General features: G+C 37.3%; 1 protein-coding gene across 2 annotated transcripts; it reads left to right on the top strand.

Annotated features, from left to right (window-relative positions):
* Positions 1-8,801: 8,801 nt before the first annotated feature.
* LOC100367083 (neuraminidase 1-like) lies at positions 8,802-17,046 on the top strand. 2 transcript variants are annotated; one of them, NM_001290089.1, is made up of 7 exons: positions 8,857-8,965; positions 10,310-10,496; positions 10,978-11,243; positions 11,907-12,083; positions 12,848-13,067; positions 13,993-14,183; positions 16,873-17,046. In NM_001290089.1, the coding sequence occupies exons 1-7, from the start codon at positions 8,870-8,872 to the stop codon at positions 17,044-17,046; spliced, it is 1,311 nt and encodes a 436-aa protein (NP_001277018.1). In that variant the 5' UTR covers positions 8,857-8,869. The 2 variants fall into 2 exon arrangements, with proteins under 2 accessions (XP_085347885.1, NP_001277018.1); XM_085491759.1 differs by lacking the exons at positions 11,907-12,083; positions 16,873-17,046 and adding an exon at positions 12,119-12,301 and having other exon boundaries at positions 8,802-8,965; positions 13,993-15,830.
* The last annotated feature ends 82 nt before the right edge of the window (positions 17,047-17,128 follow it).

Below are 17,128 nucleotides of genomic sequence, written 5' to 3'. Positions count from 1 at the left end.
GATTCGTATTATAATTCACAATCTTGATTCACTAGTCTCTTCTATACTTGAAAAAAAGCAGTATCTACTTACTGGATTTATTTAAAATAGTACGAGTTGTCGGTAGAAACACATTCTACCTACACGAGCCCTACTTTTATTTACCAGTGTTTTGTTTTTGGCATACGGGTTTGGTACTTTTTTCCCCATCCCGGGAGTCAGTTTAATGCACGTCACCAAAATCCAAATGACAATTGTTGCGCTCGCGTACAGTACGGGCGAAGAGGTCAACACGTGTAAGAAAAAGTGCTAAAACTTGCTCATAATCATCCATTTCCGACATGACAACCAACGCGAGCACACCCAGAGACATTATTCTCGGGGGAAATGGACTGGCGACGAGACACCTTTTATTTTGCAATTTGCACTTTCTGGGTTTGCATTGTTGTGGTGTTAAAACCGTGGAGCTAACATGTATACTTTATTCTTAACAAGTTTGGGTGTTCTTTAGCCCGTCTGCTAACTGTTATTTTCTCCCGTGCGTGAACGCAATTGGGTCTAGCAGGTATGCAAATAAATGCTATTGTCGACCTGGACTGCACAGAATGTGTAATAGCGAATATATCCCTTGATTATGAATCGGAATCTTGATATAGTAACGTTGGTGTGTTTGTTGTACTTTACTCCAATTGACAGTGTTACACTTCCATGTCACAGAACCATGCCATTAAAAACGTTGGATGTAATATCAACACGCTACACGTGCACACAGACTGGTTCCAGATGATTTGTTATCGTTTGAGAAAATGAAAGAAAAACATTTCCCACAAAATTGATGGGGCGATCACGAGGAAATGGGTGGGGGCTCTTACAGTCAAACAAAAATGTAAATTACATAAATTATCAATTATAGTCGAAACTCAAACATACGTGGCATTTCATGTTAGCATAATAAATAAAAATAATATGTTATTTACAAATAATAAAACGTGGGGTCATCATACAAATGTGCGTTTATCCGAAATTACCGCTGTGTTAACAGTGTTTCCCGTCATTGCGGTCTTTAGAACCTGTCGTTGAAATGAAATAGTTTGCATATTGTTTGATAGAAGAAAAACAGTGGATGAAGTGATACAGGCCCGCCAATGGCGAAGAGAAACGGAGTTGTTTGTGTTCCGCTCACTTCATGTTTTCCTGGTCCAATTCTTTATCGTGTCTTTGGCTACACGACATTTGGGATCATGGGATAAATCATCTCGTCTTCTGAGGTATTATCATCCCTATCGACGGAGCTTAAATTTTGCAGCCTGACCCAAATATTGCCCACTCACTGGTGAGAAAATATGTTCCTATGTATTATACTACTATTTCAGTGGCCCAACGTACTGCCATCACTATGGAAATAATTATATCTCACTTGTCCAATGCATTGTCTTAGTTACCTATGGTAAATGTTATTATCCAACGGCCGCCATATTTACGCCCATTACGCCCACGTGGCTTCGCTTCGCGGAAAGCCGTACGTAGATGGTTCTGGCAATTCCAAAAATGAGGGTAGAATGAATAAAACAATGCATGTGTTTTGTTCAAATAATAATTAGTTTGTAATTGAGACATACTCGACAAGTTACTAAACATGTAACCATGGCAATGTCGCTATTTCAAAATACCACGGTACACAGTTCGTGCCTTCACTTATTCGTGTTCAAATTGTTGGAAACAAACAATGAACTCAACGAGTCGCGATTCAACAAATCAAACTGATCGCAAATACGTCTATTTTTTTAAAATTATTACTGTCGCTCGTTTGTGCGCAGTTCGATACATATTATATACATAATATGTTTTCAAGTTATAATAATTATTCTGTTAACACATTCAAACTTCACACTATACAGACTCCTCATCTTTCTTTTGTTCTAACACTATAATTTCTCTTGTAGTATTGCCTAATTATAATTTATTATTATTATTATAAGCGTGTTCGTCTGGTATCGACGACGTTGAAGGTCCGATTTGCGGAGCCGACTGTTTACTCAGCGCTGGATAACAGACATCCCTGTATCAGGCTATATTAGGTTTTGTAGACCATATTTATCAAAACTAATATATAGCAGTGACTTGAATGACCGACACCAAAGACAAACTACAATTTTATCTCAAAAATCATGATACATTTATTAATTTCGTTTGTAGAGACCAATGACTATGTACAGAAAAATACTAATAAAATTTGCGGTTTGTTCGAATTTAATTTGACTATATTTTATCTGAATATTAAATTTCTCCCAATTTAAATGACTTGTATAAATAACAGTTTAGAATAGAAACATTAAAAACTCAAGCTATTTTCCGTATGTAATTAACGTGCATAGAGTACAAATATGAATCAGGAATACACAGAGCATGTCACGCGGGCGGCGTAAGTCGTGGCGCTCTCAATGATGGACTCCGTCCGATTGTAACAATGAAGATAGTCAGGGTAAGACCCACATAGTTTGATACTACAAGTTGATGACTAAAATGTATTATGATTGACTATCAACTGAAGTTGCTTTTGTAGCACACCGTATAGTATTCGTTGAATAAAAAATGAAAGCAACTACTACGCATGTGCAGTGATTGTTACTGTACGTACCAAAATGTACACGCACATACGTATAGGAGAATGACACTGATTCATCGACGGATTACTTAACTACTTAACGGATTACTTAACTGTGCTACAGACTAATCCAATGTATTCATAAACATATACTATCAAACAACATTATAAATTACAGGCACTCATCCATATGACATCCTTAGCAGGAAATTTGTTTGTTTTTTTCTTTTCGTTTTTTTTTTTTTTTTGCTACTTAAATTTGGGTAATACAAGTATTATACAAAAATACAGTAATCGTCACGGTATTTACACACGTCTACATGATCATGTTTCATCAATCAAGTAATGCAAAGCACGCACGTTACTATAGCAACAGAGTTAGCAATATGACTGAGCAATGCATCGATTAAATTCTTTCAACCACTTTGCCTTCACATATTCCTCAAGGATTTCTTTTCGTTTGTGGTCAGATTGGTCCTCGTCGAAAGGGCAATACGGTGTCTTTGTAGGGAGCAGTTTCGTGGTCGCAGTAATGTAGAATATTAACAGCGAATCCGGAGGCAATTGTTCCAGGTTGGTATTTGCTTTCATCGCGAAGCGCAGAGTCAAATTCTGCATCTATTTTTCTCCTTTACGTGATCTGGTGATTTATCAGTGAACATCGCACAAAATGGTTCAATCGAATTCTTACTGGCCGAGAAAACGGTGGCAATAATATCGATGATACGGTGGCCCATGGCGATAATTATCGATATGTCACCAACTTCCGCGCCAACTTAACACCCAAGAGAAACGTGAATAACAGACCAAAAGCGAGTAGTCTGTCTCGCATAGTTCTTTCTCAGTGTGACGATTTTATTTCTTATTGCCGCTGTTGCTTGTTGCTATGGCAATTGAGTTTGCGATGCGACTGAGCAGAGCTCCGAGTTTGTCTTGATCCATGTCGTGATCAGAACCACGTCCAAGCCAATTGGAAATTAAAAAATCTTCAACCGATTGCTCGCGTCGGTGTATAGTGTCATCTGAATCAAACGAATCTGGTAAGTGGACGGTGAAAACGATGACGGCGTTCTTGAATGGTGCAGTTTCGTGGTCACAATATTTGTAAAAAATTAGAAGAGAATTGGGAGGTAGTTTTTCCAGGTTGAATATAACAACGGATTTACTTTCTCCACCAAGAGCGTTTCCCAATTTTATATCCAACTGTTCCTTAGCATCACTTTGTGTGGTGTCTGCAAATTGCGATGCATGGATATTGACAGGCGGTTGGCTTGACTGAGGATAGCTTGCCGCAACTTCTCTAGCGATTGCATCCACTACATCGTGAACACCTGGTGGAGCAGCCAATAGTATTATCGCTGGCTGCTTGGGTAATGGTTTTGCTGTAACTGAATACATCGATGCAAGTATCACATCCCAAAACCGCTTGCTTTGCCCAGGAAAAGTTTGTTTGATTTTTTTGAACTCCGTTAAAAGTTTCTCTAACGAATGTTCGTTATTCACGAGTGTGTCGTGTTGTCTCCCGCCGGTACGGTTATTGAAAGGAGCGAGTGATACGAAAATGCAAGCTGTGATAACAACTACTCCTAGAAACCATCTGAAATAGTTTCTATTGCTGTCGGCTTCAGATTGTGATTTTTGTAATAATATGACATCGTTACTGCCACCACGCCTGGAAGGTCTACGTCTAGTGTCAGGAGGTGGCGTAACGTATTTAGCCTTATGTGACAGTTTGTCGTCATCACTACTGAGATCACCAAAGTTGCCAGACAAACATCTTGTCAGTGTAGTGTCGCGTACTGCTGTATATTTTACCTTATGTTCCACTGTGTCATCACCTAACCGGCGTTTCTTTGGTGTTTCTTCGAGAGTTCCTATACACTGGCGTGTTGTGCCATTACCATTGCCGCTTGTCGCTGTAGTTTCATCAGGTGGTGACTTGGAATCCACCTTCTGGTCGCACGGCGTACCGCAGGTGACTTTGGTTTGTTTAGGCGCTATTACCTTTCCAGCTGGTACGTCAGTTATCTCGTCACCCTTGTCATCGCTGTTACTACTATGTCTCGAGTTTGAGTCATTGTTAGTGAATGTTTTATTCTTCACCTGCACATCAGTGTCGCCCGTGGACTCTGGACCTGCATGTACGGTAACGCCATTGTGACCTACCTGGTGTCGACCCAAGTCCCCAGGTTGTCTCCAAGTCTCACTCTTGGCAGTATATTTGCCAGTGGGTGTTGCTGGGTCGGATTTGGCGGTTCTTCTTCTCGTGCGTTTTGCGATTGGTTCATTATCCACACTACCACTCATATTGTCGTATTGCGTCCAGGTCAAGGATTCCCAACGTATGACAAACCCGAACAGCCGAGCAACATCCACTTCCTCAGCTGGAATTGTAACGCTAACCACGGATTCGGATTGGCATTCTAATTCACTACACGATTTTGCTTGCTTGCCTGTGTGTGCATGCCCCGGGATGTGTGTGATTCTAATATAAAAACAACATACGTCATCCACTTACTGAGTATATTCAAAATAATATGAATTCAATTATTTTAAAACTCTCACATTTCAAACAAATGTGTCAACACCAATCTTCTTGGAATATATATAGAAATAAAAATATTTTATTGGTTTGAAGAAAAGAACACGAGTCAGAATTCAATTGGAATTGATTTGGACAATGCCATTTGCGCGACCGGTATTCCTTGGTGCGTAAAAATTGCTTTCTGAGTACAATTAACGGTGGGCCCTCCATTGATACCTAATACGCAATGCGCCGTCCGTGACGTAAGTGTAAACGTGCCAATTACGACAAAAGCTATTTCTCTCGAATACGCAACAATCGTGGACCACGGAAAGTACGTAGATTCGTCGTTCACTTTGAGATATCGTTGATACCACCCCTGTGGACCTGAATAAAAGTTCTCTGTTTAATAGGCAAACACAGCAACATTTACACATACATGGCGTCGACATTACGCACTACGCATTGCACAGACGGAGACGCGTGACGTTAACGGACCACGTATAGCGTAATACTGAAACTCACAATTGAGTGATAGGTTTAAAAAACATGTTTATTTATTTACAAATGGGCAGAACCTTGAAAAAATGACAAAATAATTTTAGCATTAATTAATTAATAGATCAATTAATTACACAAAAAAATTACACAAATAAGCTAAAACTAACTTTGGTTACGATTAATTTATAACAAATCATTTCATAGCTCAGCGTTGTCCAAATCTCAGACTAGTAATGTATTACTAGTCTGAGACCAAATTAAGGATAAGCAACCATGTTCTCAAAGTCGAAATGTTTGATATAAACATATCACCACCCCCCCAATAGAAAGTAAGATTAAAGCAAGAAAAACGAGAAATATTTAAAATGTGAACCACCTCGCTATCATCCTAAATATACACGGAAAACCACATTGAAAATGCGTTTTAATGTTCAAACCAGGATATTACTTGAATTTCTTTCTTTAATGTGGCCTGAGATACCCTTACTACATCGTATAACATGTCACTAAGCGTGGAAATATCCCTAAAATTCTTCCCCGTTTTGTGGAATCCCGTGTTTTGACGCAACTATGCCATTGTCTGTTCTGTTTCTATCCAATTTCACGCACTAAGCGGGATCTCGCAGTGATTAAAAACTGGTACTGTTTATTGGACAATGGCACTTCATCGGAGTAGTACCTGATACAACTACTAGGTGGTATATTGCCTTTACTGTAACCTCGACTGTTGTCTGACCTGACCTAAGTATGAATCAACATTTTGATATAGTAACGTTGGCATGTTTGTTTGTACTTTACTCTAATTATATGTAAAAATTATATGTAATGTAAAAAAAACACCTTCAATCACGCTGATCTGTCTACTGTCTAACCCCCCCCCCCAACTTTCATAACATTGGTTACATTGCTGCCTGTCAAGTTTCCGCAGATAAAGTCATTCCGGGGGGGGGGGCAAATACATAGAACTTGCCTAATGGGGACGTGCCCCTGAAATGGGTCTCGCTTTTTAGATTTATCGGTCTTATTTCTGGTCAAGATAGGTATAAATATCGGTAATACTTTTCCGATTTGGTATACTTATGGGTTCGTATATGAGCGAATATCTCGACCTCAGAGACATATATACACCAACCCGGAATTTAAACAAGGCAATCTAGTTGGTGGGAAAAACCTTTTTGAATAAAAGTAATACTAGTAATAATTTTGTTTGATATCTCATCTTGATTAAAGCATTATCTTGTGATTAATCGTAAAAAAAGTAATGTTTTGCTGGTTTGGCTTAGTTCACCATGTTATTGGTGTTTGTAAATGTTTTTTTTTTTTTTTTTTTTTTTTTTTTGCTTCTGCTCGGCTTTCTAAACATTTTTTTGCCAAAAATGAAGGCCAACGTTGACGCGATCGCGACATTGCCACATATGGAACGAAAATCTAATTCCGAGTATTGTTAACACAACTCTGATAGTGCAGGTGTGTGAAAGTATAAAAACAAAATTTTCCAAGCTGCCACCGTTACTACTAACTAGTTATTACCGCGTGTTCAAAAGATTTGAATAGACTAATAGCAAATCACGTGGCTCCATTATTTACATTTTTCTTGAAATTATTCATTTTCCTTCAAAAAATAACATAACAATAACTAGGCCCGGTTTCAGTATCACCACTACGCTATTTTATCGAATTATATGCTTGCAAACTAGCTAAACATTAATATGAATGAATTATTATAGTAATATGGTAATAATTTTCTCAATTTCTGACAACAGATTCTATGATGTCATACTTTACCCATAATCCTTTGCTTGAAAATCAAGATGGCTGACTACGTAATACTGATGAAAAGTGGAATATCTAGAGAATGAAAAGTGATACAACAAAACTGTAAATTTCATTCTCCTACATTTGTTGAGCTTTTTCTTTAGGGGTCAATATGTTGTTTGGATTGAGGTTCCCTTTAAGCTTGTTGCTAGGAATGGATATCTTCCCAACTCTAGCAGGCTTGCGCAATTACTTGCTTTGCTATTTCACTTTTAGAAGGTATGCAGAAATGTATATGTACTTTTTCCACCATTGACAGATTTGCTATGAGACATGATTTGTTGATGTCCCCGCTCGTCTAAATTTCACTGCAGTAAAGCATAATTGGTTTTACAATTGCATCGAACATTTTTAAGTATGTTTTGATTGGAATTAGTTTTTCTGAGAATAGCATTTGTTTTTGAGCTCCGATGGATTTTCCTGATTTGTGTAGTTTAATACCGAGGTATGTGTAGGTTTTTGTATTTTCAAGTTTCCTCCCATCAACGAAAAATTTGAAAATAAACATGACGATATTTGACTTAGAGATATTTATATTGAGTTTCCATTTCTGACAATATGTTTCAAGAGAATTTATGGCATTTTGTAAGCCGGTATGTGATTGGGATAATACTACAAGGTCGTCATAACAGACATGGGAGACTTGTCTTTAAGAAACTTGGTGGGTCATTACGAGCCAAGTCTAATGACGTTTTAATGTCATTTACATGGATGTTGAAAATATGTGGGCCAATCCCTAATGAGCCTAATGCCTCTATTAATTGTGAAACTGTCTGTTAGACCATTTTAGGTTTGAAACGTTCTGTTGAATTCAGATAAATGGATGAATGATGTTGTAGAATTTCCTTGTAATTTCATTTTGGATAAGTTTCCAGAAGAGACCTAGATGAAAGATGGAATCGAAGGCTTTCTGGAAGTCAATGAAACAAGCAAACAAATTCTTTTTGTTGCTTAGGTATTTTGTGGTTTAGTTGTTTGAGGACAAATAAATGGTCTTTGGTGCTACAGTTTGGCATGAATCCTATTTGTTCTCTGATAATTGTGTTGTTTTCCTTTAGATGTTTTAAAGCGCAGTGGTCGTGGCGCAGCGCGTGTTCGAATTTCATGTAAATAAACAATGTATTTTACACGCGTTGTACGTCGCTATGAGTCCCATATCGAACAGGACGCGGCACGACGACTGCCGCCCTTTTACCTTTTTTGAAAATAGGGGGGTTTCTAATTTTGAGATGTGCTTGTCTAAGTTGGCTTTTGGTAGAGAGAGTGATTCATGCTTTTTAAGTTGTAGCTTCAGTGAGTTTTCACTCATTGTATTACTCGTTTCTTTACTCAGGTTCCTGAATTGTATCTGGATAAAAGTGCTTAGAGGGCGCTGTGAAGATTCTCGTGACCTTCGTTTCATCACATGATACATCATGTGATTGCGTCTCCACAAATTAGTGAACATGTACGTCAAAGGAGCGCCCTGTGTTGTCTTCGTTGTCCTGACGTTTTGGTGCGGGTTTCCAGTGTTTTCAGCTGGATTCACCACATTTCGGAATGTAAGTACATGTATTTAGTATCGGAACACGATAGGGTTTATAGTCCGATAGCATAAACGACACGAACCAGCGACTGGAAGCTGAACTGTCTTCGCGTTCTCTTTCTATTTTAGCATGGGCTTGTACCACAGGGGCTAGCCCCGAGTACATTCCTGTAGGTTGGCCTTCTTCCGCTGGTCATTCGGCCCCCACTGTCCTGAGAAGTCCTGGAGTCCAACCTACAGGACTGTACTCGGGGCTACACAGGAGCTAGCTGTGGAATAATAGCCCTATGTTTCCAACTGCATTATTTACGTGACTGAATCTGACCGGCCCATAGGCCCATGTTCTACATACAAGCACACAAGAAGACGTCCAAATAAAATTGTTAGGGCGTGATTCGATTGTAGGTCGCACCAAAGAGCTACGGAACCGCAGCTACACAGGGGCCTGACGTTCTATTCGTGTCAAAACATGGATGTCTATGGGACGGAACGACTATGTCCTGGTACAGGATCCTCCTCCTTATCAAAATAATAAAAAATATAGAATTAAAAAAGACACATGCTTGCTTTACATTACCAAACTGTTTTAATTCTACCGTGACATTGTCGTTCGGTCTCATAGACGTCCATGTATTGACACAAATAGATTGTTTGACCCCTGTAACTTGTATATCACACATATTAATATAACTATGGGAGTAGTTTAATCTGCCAAACGAAACTGCAACTTTGGACATTATTAAGTTCATGGCATTTATTTAAAAGGGAATTTCAACTGTGTCCACCCATGGAGCTAAAAAAAGAGCTTTTTTTTAGCTCCAAGGTCTAACCACTCTACATGTACCTCAAGACCATTCAATGGTTTTCGATATCGTTGGTGTAGAATATTGATGTGTAGTAATCTCTTGAAAATACAATTTTCGTCATACAAATTGTATATACCAAATAATTCAAACTTCGCACCTAGATTGCTTAAATACTTTAGTATGAAGAAAATGCAGCATGCCAAATTTGCGAATTAGTAAACACAGTATTTCCGTGATTCAATATGGCTGTCATGTCAAGTTATTTTTTGATAATTTTGAATTGCGTGTCTTGGCATTAGGTTTAATGGGGCAGGTGTAGGGTATGGCATTAAAATAGTAAATGGAGGAAATTCTCAACATTCAATGTTCCATATCTAACCCTAACCCACTATTTTGTAATATGCATTGCACATTGAACAAAAAGCAAAACAAAGAAATAACACAATCTTGTCGTAAAAGGGTGAAAAACATTTCAACATCATTGTTGCCATATTGTAAATTTTTCTGTGTTCTTGAGAAAATCTGACTCCCATATCTTGATTTTTGATTGTCAGGTGACACCGAAAGTTGTTCAGGAAAAATTGATATGGATCAAAGGTCAAGAAGAGGTGTCACTTTACCGCATTCCTATTATATCGTACACTTCACAAGGTAGCTTGATAGCGGCGAGTGAAGCAAGGAAATATTCTGGTAGCGATCATGGTCCAAAGTTTCTTGCTGTGAAACGATCTACAGACAAAGGTAAGTTGCGTACCATGTGGTTGGTGTACTCCTTGCTGCAATCAGTGGGAAGTGACTGTAGTTCTGTAACCAAGAACAAACTCAACCATTGTATTTGAGAAATGTAGAATTTCTCTGCTGAAAAGTTGCTTTGTTCCCGACTTAATCCGTGGCTCTTTATGATCATCATTATGGATCATCCTTTTTATATTCACTACGAGAAGAATCAACTTACTAAGTTTAGTCCATACTGCTTCACATCACCAGCTGAAATGTTACCCATAATCCTGTGCAGTAAATTCTGTCGCAAAATTAAATCGCTTTACAATATTTTCAGCCAGAACACTGCCACTATATTTTAAAAATCACAAACCCAAATAAATAGATGCTTTGCGATTAAAAAAACACTTACAATACAGCCCAGGAAAAAAACACTAACCATTTATTTTGGGAAATTTACGCACCCATAAACACAATCATGAATTCTTTTATTATTTTCTAGGCTACACATGGGAACCCCAACAATTTGTGTCAGATGACGGAAGCATTGTTAAAGATGGATTAAACTTAGGAGCAATTTTATCAGATGATGAGAAAGGGATTATGTTTATATTTTACACCATGTGTGCGCACTACGACCATTGTGATACATCAACTACTCACGTCATCAGAAGTTACGATGATGGCGTGACATGGACGAATTCATTCAATGTGTCTGAACAGATTGGTACGAGAATGTTTGCGCCAGGTCCTGGGTATGGTATACAGGTGAGAAAACTGCCCACTTTTCCCCATTAAATTTGTATTGTTACTGCTCTCAGTATAATGTGAACATAGATTTTCAACCGTCAAACGTTTGAAAACATTGCAACTATATGTCTTTGAGGTAAGAACTGTGAACTGATTATACTTTGGGAATGATTTCAATATTTTGTACAGACCGACCTATGTCGAGGCAGATGCTCTGTGTCGATCTCTGTGCTGTACATTGAAGGAACGAACGAACGCATGGAATCTACTGCCGTATCTGCATCAAGTACGCATTGCAACCGAATCAAGTGATAGTCTATGTAATAAGCTCGACCAACTGTAGCTGTTGTTCACTACTTAGGCATCATACCAAAGACAATCCTGTCTCGTGTTTAGCCAACCTTGATTGAACACATTCTTTAGGCGCCTCCAATCAGATCTATGAATTTTACCGAATTATCAGTGCAATCCCACACAAGTGCGTGGAAGAGTATTCCAGCGAAAATAAAGTGTTATACAATATTGAAGTTTAGCTGCAAGCTCCCCATTTGAAATGAGAATTCACATTTTTCCACCCTGTAAAAAAAATTACCACCATGTGTGGGTCGTTAGTCGTTAAAATTTGCGCCCTATGTTGGTGTTTCCCATTGACACAAACAATTCATATTATTCACATTGTAGAAAAAGTTACCACCGCATGTTGGTCGTTTAGTGGTTTGTGGACATACCTCAAAAAGAGGAATGGTGTGCGTAATCAGTGACGATCATGGAGAAACATGGAAAAATGGTGGATACATAAAATCTATTCCATTCAAACAACCAACGAAAGCCGGTGACTTCAATCCAAATGAATGCCAGGTAAACTAATCAAATTTTTTAAAAATTCATTCTAGAAAAAATTAAACCCAAACAAAGGAAGACTGGTAGTTTGCGGACACAGCACGCTTTCTGGTGATGGCATGTTCACTGTCATTAGCGACGACCATGGCAACACGTGGCGATATGGCGGGATGGTTAAAAGTATACCGTACAATGCTCCAAAGAAGAGTGGAGATTTTCAACCAGATGAATGTCAGGTGATTGTAACTGACTTTTTGATTGGGTGAATCTGAATCAATGGCTGTCTTGATGGTCTCAACAGCCAATCATCAGCTTGCTAGTTAATAATACATTTCACCACCATAAAAGTGTAGTTCAAAATATTTTATTGTATTCTATAAAAATAGTAATGTAAAACCATTTATTTTTACTGACATTAAATTTCACTATTTAGATGTTTTGAGCATATTCACTGGGTTTTAAATTCACCATCTACAGTATCCATTGCTTTACATGTCCATCAGTGTTAAAATGAGGATACGTCTGTATATGCTGTGCACGCTTGTAATCTAGTAACGTTACAATGACAAAAATGGATTATTATGTTTGTTATTTGGATTATTGTATTCTCTCAAAAATATTTGTTGTCGGATGACTACAAAACCTACCGGTAATCAACCTCAACCCTTCACCCGTTTACATTGACGAATTACTTGGTATCTAGAGGGCGCTTTTTAAAATTTGATGTAGCTATTGACTCTGGTTGCTCTATGCATGTATTGATCATATGATTATATTTTCAGCCAGTGGAACTACCTGATGGATCTATAATGATTAATATGCGTAACCAAGGTCATTATCACTGTAGTTGTCGTATTATAACAAGAAGTTTTGATGGAGCAGAGACGTTTTCATTTGATAATCTGTACTTTGATGAAGCTTTGATTGACCCGGCCTGTGCTGCTTCAACATTGTACCATAATGGTGTACTATTCTTTGTTAATGCAATGAGTACAAATAAGCGTAAGTAATGATTCACAACCAGTACCATAATGGCGTGTAATTCTCTGATATTGAAAGTTCATGTGAGAGATGATTACAAACAGAACTGTAATGATGTGCAAATATCAGTAATTATTGATGACACCCTGTCCAGTTTTTAGTTTCATTCAATTACAAACAGTTAAATCTAGTGATTATAATTTAATATTGTGTATTACATGTTAACATGAGTAAAAACATCTTTCCTGAAAAAAATCAGTCAAAGAAATGGTTAAGGGTATATTAAAATAAAACTAACATGGTCACTAGTCAACTATTTTGAATAAAATCACACAGCAAACTGAGGTCCATCAAAACCATTTGTAATGTGAAAACAAAGTTAGAATAAAATTGCTCAAATATTTATTGGCCTAATATTCCAGCCAATCAGTTAGTCATATGATATTCCGTCAGACCCTTGCTGATGCGCACGATAACACTCAGATTGAACTTGGTAACTGAATGTTTACAGGTCATACATTGTCAAGAACAAAATCAACATGCATATGAAGTACCTATTTTGGGCCAAATCTGTTGAAGCATGTCACGGAATTGATTAAAGTTTTGTTTTTTAGGTACGATTGAATTTCATAGAAATCCCAAAAAGATATTAAAAGAACGTGCATGTCTTGCCTTTGTACTGGATTTAAATTTAAAAAAACCTGTATCTAGAAACATGGAGAAATGCATTTGTATGTCTCCCATCATGACTTTGTTCTAACTTTCAAACAAAATCAGTCCAGGCGTGTCAAAGAAATGATGTTGGTTGGACACATGAAAAAAGAAAAGAAAGAAAGATCTAACAGACGATTGGAACCAAAAATATTCATCAGACAGAAAAAAAAGTGGTGTAGTTTCTGCTAGTGTTTGTAATGATCAACTTTTAAAAGCATTCCTTATTTTACAGGCGAGAACCTAACTTTACAATGGAGTTACAACAACGGTACAACATGGTCTGGCAAACTGAATATCTTCCCTGGCTACAGTGCATACAGCGCTATGACAGCATTCTCAAACAGCCTGAAATACGGAGATGAGTTATATATCCTTTACGAGAAAGGTCAAAACTCGGCTAACAGTATGGATTCATTATCATTTGTAAGAGTCGCTCTCTATGGGTAAAATGTTAATCATGTCATCTACAAATCACACATCCTGATAGGTTTTGATTTTGGAATTTCAGCCTTGTAGAATTAGGTCATAAGTACATACCAGGATGTATGACTCTTAGGGGTCATGAATACATACCAGGATGTATGACCTTTAGGGGTCATGAATACATACCAGGATGTATGACCTTTAGGGGTCATGAATACATACCAGGATGTATGACCTTTAGGGGTCATGAATACATACCAGGATGTATGACCTTTAGGGGTCATGAATACATACCAGGATGTATGACCTTTAGGGGTCTTGAATACATACCAGGATGTATGACCTTTATGGGTCATGAATACATACCAGGATGTATGACCTTTAGGGGTTATGAATACATACCAGGATGTATGGCCTTTAAGGGTCATGAATATGTACCAGGATGTATGTATGACCTTTGGGGGTCATGAATATGTACCAGGATGTATGTATGACCTTTAGGAGTTATGAATACATACCAGGATGTATGACCTTTAGGGGTCATGAAAAAAGACCAGGGTGTATGACCTTCAGGGGTCATGAAAAAAAGACCAGGGTGTATGACCTTCAGGGGTCATGAAAAAAAGACCAGGGTGTATGACCTTCAGGGGTCATGAATACATACCAGGATGTATGACCTTCAGGGGTCATGAATACATACCAGGATGTATGAACTTTAGGGGTTGTAAAAAAAGACCAGGATGTATTTAAGGGGTCATGCAGTGACATTGATTGTCTATAATTTTTGAAAGCGCTGTGTATTTTATTCACATGGCTGAAATCAAACTAACCACAATAATTGTTTGATTAAAAATTAATTTTGTTTATATGCAGATGGTCAGTGACCAATATTTACTTTATTTCATTGTTATTGTAATTGAACAATCAAAAAATTATTATGCAATGCGTTTTGTACATGAATTGAGAATTTATATTTAGTTTTAATGAATCATTTTTGTTGTACAATGTACGTGTCAATATCTGTAGCTGCCAGCAGTTTAATTTCACAGCAACATTTCCATTGTGACAATATTCCTTTTTCTGTTACCGGTATTTGGCGTAGATTAGATTTTCTTCCAACTTTTTATGACAATAATTTTTCAAAAGGTTTCAAAATTGTATGCCAATAAGTCTGTAACTTGCCTCCTATATTAAGTTTATTACTATGTTTTGTGATTATTGAGCACTGAGAAAAATAATATATATTGGTGCTATATTTACCTTTATCAGTTTACTTCATCAACATCCAATCAGGACTAGAGTTACAAACTACATCTGTAAAACTTGTTTTGATTGGCTGACAAATTATACATATACCAAATAGGTAACAATGGCGCTGAACTTAAGATATGAAATTTTTTCAAGAATGACAAATCAGGTTTTATTCAGTAATGAACAATATGATCCACAGTAGGTGGGCTAGCGTTCATAATCATGTATATACAGACACTTCCGATTTATTGAAGTCACTGGTTGTGAATCACTATGTATTTGTATATTTTGAAACAATGTCTGATACCAAGTGGCAATAGACGTTATTTAATTGTGATGCGGCTTTGAGCTTTTTTGAAATTGTTTATATAAATAAAAATCCAATTTTACATTAAATACTGTTCATTTATTTCTTGTCCATTATGTGGTGAACTGTAGTGTTGTAAACTGGAAAAGTAGATGTTGATGTATTTGGCTTGACGTGCCCCAAGGTATGAATTTTTGTGGTTGTTGAAATGCAGGATTGGCTTCAAATTTTCTTCAGACATTGTGCGTGTGTGGTATTTAATAGATTTTACGTACCAGATAATTGACAACACTTCCCCAGCCTCCATGTAAATGAAAACTAAATATATAATTCATGAAGTACTGCAAAACCATTTATTTTTTAATGTTTTGAGCATAGTTTTAATTTCACAAATTTGTTAAGCAACAAGATTTAATCTAATGGATTTTACTTGTCAACGATAGCTAAATTAAAAATCCAGTGAATAAGTAGAATAGAATAAAATCTTTATTGCTATCGTATTACATATTTGAGGTTTTGTACAAATAAACGTATAAATTAATGAACTCGCCAGTGTTCCTCAAATGTGTCAACCCTTGTCAATTCAGTCACATGACAATTGACCCATGACCTTTAACACAAACAATTGATTCAGTAAAATATTTTAAATACGATTTTTTTATATTTAAAGAAAAGTAGTGATTAGTCTGTGTGGTTGTAGGAACAACACAAAAACACACCATGATCAATTTATTAATGTGATAAAAAACAAATACATTAGGCCACACAGTAAAAATATTCCAGCAACAGAGAGCCAATCAAAATAAAATGTGCGTGTTGTAGAGTTTTGTGAAGCTGTTTCCGCCAAAAGTTCCTTGCAAAAATGTTGACATTTGTAAAATTTTAGCTAAATTTCATCATCATTTTGGACCAGACAGTTTTAGATATTGCTTTTAATTTTAGATCAAAAGATTTGTCAATGTTTATCAACATTTCACTTTCGGAAGAGCAGACTATACAAAACCATTTTGAGAATGGCACTCAAAAAGTAAATTATGCGTGTTGCATCAATCACCTTGCAACAAGAATGATGACATATTTCTAACACATTATACAACTAAACCAGACTAGACATTTACACACTGCACTCAGATGTGCACCACCAGGAAAGATGAGAAGAGTCAGACCATAGGGCACCTGGCGAAGGACATGGAAATGTTAGAAATGGGGATAACCTGGAACGAATTTCATTGGCTTGCTCAGGATCGTGAAGGCTGGAGGAGTTATACTGGCGCCTTATGCTCCAGTGGGAGTGAAGAGGATTAAGCTAAAACGACTAAACCTGTCACATTGAACTTGGCAAGCTATTGAAGGTACGGGGGGGGGGGGGGGGGGGGGGCTTACTCAC

Source organism: Saccoglossus kowalevskii, chromosome 17 (genome assembly GCF_978046115.1).
Source record: "Saccoglossus kowalevskii chromosome 17, keSacKowa6.1, whole genome shotgun sequence".
Lineage (NCBI taxonomy): Eukaryota > Metazoa > Hemichordata > Enteropneusta > Harrimaniidae > Saccoglossus > Saccoglossus kowalevskii.
Note: the sequence above shows the minus strand (reverse complement) of the source record. Positions and strands in the feature narration are given on the sequence as shown.